This window comes from Coptis chinensis, chromosome 2 (assembly GCF_015680905.1).
Source record: "Coptis chinensis isolate HL-2020 chromosome 2, ASM1568090v1, whole genome shotgun sequence".
In the NCBI taxonomy this organism is placed as follows: Eukaryota; Viridiplantae; Streptophyta; class Magnoliopsida; order Ranunculales; family Ranunculaceae; genus Coptis; species Coptis chinensis.
In genome coordinates, this window is record NC_141457.1 from 49322494 (window position 1) to 49330044 (window position 7551).

At 38.1% G+C, this 7551-nt stretch overlaps 1 protein-coding gene across 1 annotated transcript; it reads left to right on the top strand.

Annotated features, from left to right (window-relative positions):
* Positions 1 to 4911: 4911 nt before the first annotated feature.
* LOC147516376 (peroxidase 40-like) lies at positions 4912 to 7291 on the top strand. Its single transcript, XM_086588997.1, has 3 exons — positions 4912 to 6059; positions 6153 to 6344; positions 6581 to 7291. Exons 1-3 carry the CDS (start codon positions 5805 to 5807, stop codon positions 7151 to 7153), a joined length of 1020 nt encoding a protein of 339 aa, XP_086445123.1. The 5' UTR covers positions 4912 to 5804; the 3' UTR covers positions 7154 to 7291.
* Positions 7292 to 7551: the final 260 nt, after the last annotated feature.

The window sequence follows — 7551 nt, forward strand, 5'->3', positions numbered from 1 at the left end:
TTGTTGATTCACAAATGAATCTCACTCATTGATGATTTAAAGCAATGTACAATCCATGTAAGTGCCCATTATTATATCCGGATTAGGAGGACAAGCATCCATAATAATAGAGGCGTTTATTCTCTTATATAGTCAGTATAAAGAGAAACAACCTCACTTGGTCCTGTTCAATACACACAAAGTGTACTAGTGTAATCCTATAGTCAAGATAGACTAATACCAGATTATACTACAACCGTACTAATGGTTTGTCCAAATCCATCTAGGTTGTGAACGATTACTTATACTTTATAAGGTAATCGATGATATGATCTTACGTGTTCACACCATATCATCTACAACATAAAGTATTAGACACATGCATATAACTAATAACATATATAATATGCATAACATTTGCCTATATGATTCTCATTCAAAATATAAATAATTAGAGTTAATACAAAAGTAATGCTTTTAGTATATAACCCTATCAGTGGCACGTCGTGTGTTCCTGAAAGTTAGATGGAAACATTGAAGTTGCGCCATTCATCAAATGTTTGATAATTCATTGATTGAGAATGTAGCTGAAATCCAAGTATCATCATTGAAGATGCTCTTATAAATGTGTAGGTAATGAAGCAAAAGATGGGCAGAATAACTTGAATGAGCAACTGCCAAGGCCCAAGTTTCCATATGGCACTATAAGAAAGATTATGTTTTTATATGAAGTCGATCTTCTTCAACTGTTACACAATTTTGTAATAAGTATTTTTGTTTGTTTTTATTTTTTGAGTATGGTAAATGATTTTCTTCATTTCTTGTAGTATAGGTGTGTATTACTTTATATATATTATAAAATATATTAGGAAAAAAAACCGTCTAGCGCCTAGACTGTCTAGGCGCTCTCCCACCGTCCGATTACTGGCCTAGCATTTTTTTAGAACATTGGTTTTCGGTTAACAGCAGTCATGGGCTTGTCAATCTATCTATATAACATAAGAGTAGTGGTGTAGAAATCTAATCTTTGGGGGTAGCTAAATTATTCACACGGTTGCCTCAAGCCCTCAACTCATTGAGATGGTCGTTCATCCATACCCACCATAACTAATGGATTGTGTTAAGGTTTTTTTTTTGTTTTTTCGATAATATATATATATATATATATATATATATATATATATATATATATATATATATATATATAAGGTAGAACACCATTACAGGTAGAACATTGTTTGTCAGAATACAGTTTGGTAGCTTACACATTTGCTGCTGATGGTTAGCCAATTTTGCCAACAAATGTGCCTCCCAATTAGACATCCTACTGATCCACTTAAACTTACAAAATGAGAAGGAAAAACTTAAGTTTAAAACATAGTCTCTCAAACTTTCATATAGCCATGAGCAGTTAGGGATATTGAGTGCTTTGATAACCTCTACACAATCTCCTTCCAAAAGAACTACAATCCACCCAGAAGCTATTGCTAGCAAAATTGCCACCTCAGCTGTCACCATTTTGGCTTCTTCTGCTGACCTGGCTTTGAATCTTCTGGTTCCTGCTCCTACTATCTTGCCTTCATTATCCCAAGTTATGGTACCAGCTGCTGCCCATCCTGTGGAGGTCTGGAAGGAGGCATCAAGCCTTATGTTAATACAATCATTAGGGATGATAGGAAATAAGGAATCAAAATCAGCTTGTTCAGAGTAAAACACAGGAGGAGTAGAATTTCTATTTTATAGGTTTCATGTTGCAAGGCTTGTGTAGCACTTGTCAGCCTCCATAGCACTCCTCCTGATGGTTCTTTCTCTGTTAGGTCTTTTATGTTCAAACTTAGCTTCATTCCTTGTTTTCCAGATATTGTATAACAAGTAGCAAGCTTTAATCCCAGCTTGAGATATATCTTGATTTTTGTTATGACACCAGCTCATGAACTTAGTAACCCAACCTTTGAAATTGTTCCTTCCTTGGCTCTCCATTCTCAGACCTTAGCCTGATGAGAACCACATTGCTCTAGACCATTCACAGTCAAAGAACAGATGGCCATCAGTCTCTAAGGTCTTGAAACACAAGGGGCAGGAGAAGTCCCCCAACATGTTCCTTGTTGCTAGCCTATCCCTCATAGGTAAGGCATACATGTAAACTTTCCATAAGAACAGTTGGATATTGACTGGCAGTTTGGCTTTCCAGAGGAGCTTTGCAGTTTGGGAGTTGAAACTGGAGCTCTGCCCTACAACTTTATCGTTAGTGATATATTTGTAAGCAGACTTCACAGTGAACTTCCCAGACTTATCCTCACTCCATACCATTATATCCTTGCCAAAGCCCAAAGGTTTAATCATAACTTCTTGGATCCTCAAAGCTAGAAAAGGAGGGAATAGGGCTGTAAGCTTAGCATCATCCCAACCAGTCTTATCTTCTTTGAACAAGTCTGCCACATGGAGGTCATTCAGACTGGAATCCTCCACTCCTAATTCCCTTAGAGTCTTAAGTTTTCCATTATATAATACCCAAGGATCATCCAGGATAGAGGTGGAGGTTCCACTATGAATCCCCCAAATCAAACCTCCACTAATGAGGTTGAAAGTTCTGTGTATGCCTTTCCAAAAGTAGGAAGCATACCCAGGAGGTTTCCAGATGTCCCCAATCTAGTTTTTCCCATAAATGCTTGCTAGAGTTTTTGTCCATATAGAGCTTATGTCTGTAGCAGCTTTCCAAGGAAGCTTGGCTAGCATAAATAAGTTTATATCCCTCATCTTTCTAAGCCCCAAACCTCCTTCAAACTTGGGTTTACAAATGTTATCCCACCCAATGGTGTGGACACTTTTTGAGTCTTCTGTGCCATGCCAAAAGAAATCTCTACATGATTTGTCTAACTTATTACAAGTAGACACAGATAGCATATAAGTGACCATAGCATACAAAAAGGTGGCTTGTACCACATAATGGATTAGAGTAGCCCTACCAGCCTGAGATAACACCTTAGCCTTCCACCCTTTGATCTTATTATGAATCTTATCTACAAAGTAATCAAAGTCTTCTGCCTTTTTTTGAGATAGCATAATAGGGATTCCCATATATTTATCTTTTTGATCAAACAATCTCATCTGCCAGAATTTCTTAAGCTTGATTTTATTTCTAAAGTTAATATTTCTACTGAAGAACATGCTAGATTTATCAAAATTGATAAGCTGACCAAAGGCCGCACAGTAATCTTGAAGGATACTATTGAGATGACCCCCATCCTTAAGATTGCCTTTGGTGAATAGAATCAAATCATCTGCATAGAGGAGATGGGTGATAGGAGGAGAAGCTCTCCTAATCTTTATCCCATGAACTTTCTCATCTATCTCAACTTTAGCAATCATCCTAGATAGGGCCTCAGACATGATGATAAAAAGATATGGGGAAAGGGGATCCCTTGTCTGAGACCTTTTTCAGGGATAATCTTATTAATATGGCTACCATTAAGTAAGACTTGGAAGGACACAATAGATAAACATTGCTAAATCAGACTTCTCCATTTTTTATTAAAGTCCAACCTATCAAAAATATTATCCAACAAAGACCACTCAACCCTATCATAGGCTTTTGCCATATCCATCTTTAAAGCCACCCACTCATGATTCTTATCTTTCATATTTTTCATGTGGTGAAACAACTCACAAGTCAAACCAGTATTATCCCCTATATTTATCCCTTTTATGAATGCCCCTTGGAAGGGGGAGACAATTTTATTCAAGTGACACTTAAGCCTATTGGCTAAAAGTTTTGAAATCACCTTATAGCAAAAGTTACAGAGACTAATAGGCCTAAAATTTGCCACAACCTCAGGATTGCTCATTTTGGGAATAAGAGCTATAAAAGTTTCATTAAAGGTAGGATTCAGCACCCCCTTGATGAAAAAATCCTTCACAAAGGCAACAATACTAGTACCCACTATGTCCCAAGAATTTTGGTAGAAACTGATAGGGTTATATACTAAAAGCATTACTTTTGTATTAACTTTAATTCTTTATTTTTTGAATGAGAATCATATGGGCAAATGTTATACATATTATATATGTTATTAGTTATATGCATGTGTCTAATACTTTATGTTGTAGATGATATGGTGTGGACACACAGAAGATCATATCATCAGTACTTTATAAAGTATAAGTAATCGTTCACAACCTAGATGGATTTGGACAAACCATTGGTACGGTTGTAGTATATATAATCTGGTATTAGTCTACCTAGACTATAGGATTACACTAGTACACTTTGTGTGTATTGAACAGGACCAAGTGAGGTTGTTTCTCCTTATACTGACTATATAAGAGAACCAACGCCTCTATTATTATGGATGTTTGTCCTCCTAATCCGGATATAATAACGGGCACTTACATGCATTGTACATTGCTTTAAATCATCAATGAGTGAGATTCATTTGTGAATCAACAAACTCGATGGATTGGGTAATGACATTGTATGTAAGGTGTGTTGTTGATTATAGAAGGAATTCTTGTCCCGCAAGAAGTCGGGTTGATGATGTCCCCTTGAGGAGCTCAAAAAGATTGTCATGTAAACCCTGTAGGTGGATTTATTCCGACATGACAATGAGGTTGAGTGGTACTACTCAAGAACGTAAGAAGTTGATTAATGTAGTTATCAGTAACTTGACTTAATCAACGGACATTCGATATCTTAAATATGGGGAGATCAACGAGCATATAATATGGAGCCCATAAACGCTGACACGTAATTTGGGATTAGGGCGGTAGTGCAACAATGACCTTTAGTGGAATAAGCCATTAGTTGATGGACTTGGGCCGTGTGTTCTGGGCGAACATGGAAAGCCCAATCCCGTCAGGAGGCCCAACCCTAATTTCTCCTCATGGTCCCTGTTGTAGCCTATAAATAGAATACTCTCTCTCTTGGTGAAATTCACTATTTACTGGATTAGAAAAAGAGGCAAGGAAAGATAGATCCAAAATTGGATCTAACTTTGTAAGAAATAAGGGGATTGGTAGATCGTTGCCCACACAACGTCCAATCTGTTCTAAAGGAATACAACAGAAGATCAAGGGGTTGATTTCGGATTTGATAAAGCTTTGATTCTCAGAGATTACATCTAAGCTGATTCCTAAAATGTATGTTCTCTATCCAAATCGTGAGAACCCATTAATTCCGCTGCACGTGGTTCTCGCGGTTTGTAGAAATATTTGCACATTATGATTCATTAAAATCAATTGTTAAACTATTAGAACATTACACAAAATCCAGATTAGTCAAATCATTTAAGAAGTTCTACTGGAGTGCTTTCCTTCCCTTTACATTGGGTGTTTGTTTAGCCTTTTGATGTTTTTTAGCCAACCCAAACTCTTAATTACTTGTCAAAAAATAGAAAGAAAAAGGAAAAGCCAAAGAGATCCTAAAGGAAACATGATTTGAAAATTTCAACCTCCACAATAGACCATGATGTCGATGCACAAAATGCAACCTCATAGGCTTAGGTGAAGAAAGCATCAAGAAGGACATGGGATTTGGCAGGTCCCAGTCTATCTACATAATCAGACGTTATTCATACACCATCATATATTTGACCATTTCCAAACTTGACTGTTTCTCATTTTAACCACTCTGTTGTCTTCGTGAAATATATACGACCTCATACGTAACCCTCACAAACCCCTCCATCACCTCTCAAACTATACACTATCTCACTACTTGAGGGTCACTTGCAAAATCTATATATATTCCACCATCCACATTATATAAGAGTGCCAGTGTTCATCTTATTTTTTGAAGTGAGTACTGTTTGTACTGTTAAGACTTCAAGATGACCAAGTACCTACCCTGCTTTTTATTTGTGCTGAGACTTCTTGTCATCCTTTTGTGCTTGTGCATGGGGGACGCCCTGAAGTCCCCAGAATGCCTTGACGACAATAATGGCCCTCTGAAAGCTAACTTCTACGAAAGTAGCTGTCCTGAAGCAGAAATTATCATCTTTGCTTGGGTTGAGAAGGTGGCGATGGAGGATCCACGAATGGCGGCGTCACTCCTACGTCTCCACTTTCATGATTGCTTTGTTAACGTAAGTATAGCATAAGAAGCAGCTTCTAAATTTAAATTTTTTGAAGAACTCCCGTGTACATTGTGTATTGATGTAACAAGTGAAATGTTTTAGGGCTGCGATGCATCATTGTTGTTGGACGATACAACAGCATTCGTTGGAGAAAAGACGGCTGCACCAAACTTGAATTCTCTACGGGGATTTGAAGTGATCGACGCAATAAAATGTGATCTAGAATTAGTATGTCCTGAGATAGTATCATGCGCTGACATTCTAGCAGCAGTGGCACGAGACTCGGTTGTTGTGGTGGGTGAACATTCATGCAATCATGCATTTAAATTAACGAACCCCCAAGTGATTAGTTCTTGGTATCAAAAAGTTAATGTGATTAGTTGTAGACTTGTAGTTGCATATGCCAAGTTGCTTCATTAAATTTAAGATAGCCAGTTCCATTCTTCTAATAACAATTTTATGGTTCACTAATGACGCATGGTACTTCCTTTAAAAATGTTCATCTGGTTTCTATTGGCTTGTAATGGCAGTCAGGTGGACCAGGGTGGGATGTACAGATGGGAAGGAGAGATAGCTTAACAGCCAACAAAACAGCAGCAAACACAAACATTCCAGGGCCAAACTCTGACATTGCAACTCTGCTGGCCAAATTCCAGAAACTGGGCCTGAACCTCAATGATATGGTAACCCTCTCTGGGGCACATACCATTGGAAAAGCTAGATGTTCATCATTCAACTCTCGCCTGCAAGGCAGCATCAACACCGATGAAGCAGGCCTCAACTTGGATTTTCTTTCATCTTTGCAACAACTTTGCTCGGACTCTCAAGCAGAAAATAACACGCTAGCAGTTCTTGACATAGTAACACCAGCAACATTTGATAACCAGTACTTTGTCAACCTCATTTCGGGCGAAGGACTCCTTGCATCCGACCAAGCACTCGTGTCCAGAGACAGCCCTGCCCGTGAGCTTGTGAAGTCTTATGCAGATGACATGATTTCGTTCTTTAAAGACTTCCAAACCTCAATGGTGAAGATGGGAGGATTGAATCCACTCCTAGGACAGGATGGCGAGATCCGTCGGAAATGTAGGTCCGTCAACTAATTACTCCCAAGCATTCCATAGTAATTTAGCTGCTCAATCGCCCCTTTTATGTCAACTATATTTTTAACTTTGTAACATCTTATGGTATACAAGGTATGCCCGACCTTGAAATCCAGAATCAGCTGTGTTAGGAATCTATATGAAGTCTACTCTAATCAACTATGAAGGATCTTAGCCTTCAACAAACACATTTTCACGAATCTTATTTTAGCTGCAGCTGATTGCTGCTCACCGATATAAAACAATCCACCCATAATTATCTAGAACAAACGTATCCGTACTTGAGGTTTCTTGAAATCAGCATGACCTCATTCAACCTCATGTTAGGAACTACTGATAACAAAGACGAATGCTGCATGGCCGAGCACCGATTCATCTATCTAATGTTATCCTAGCCA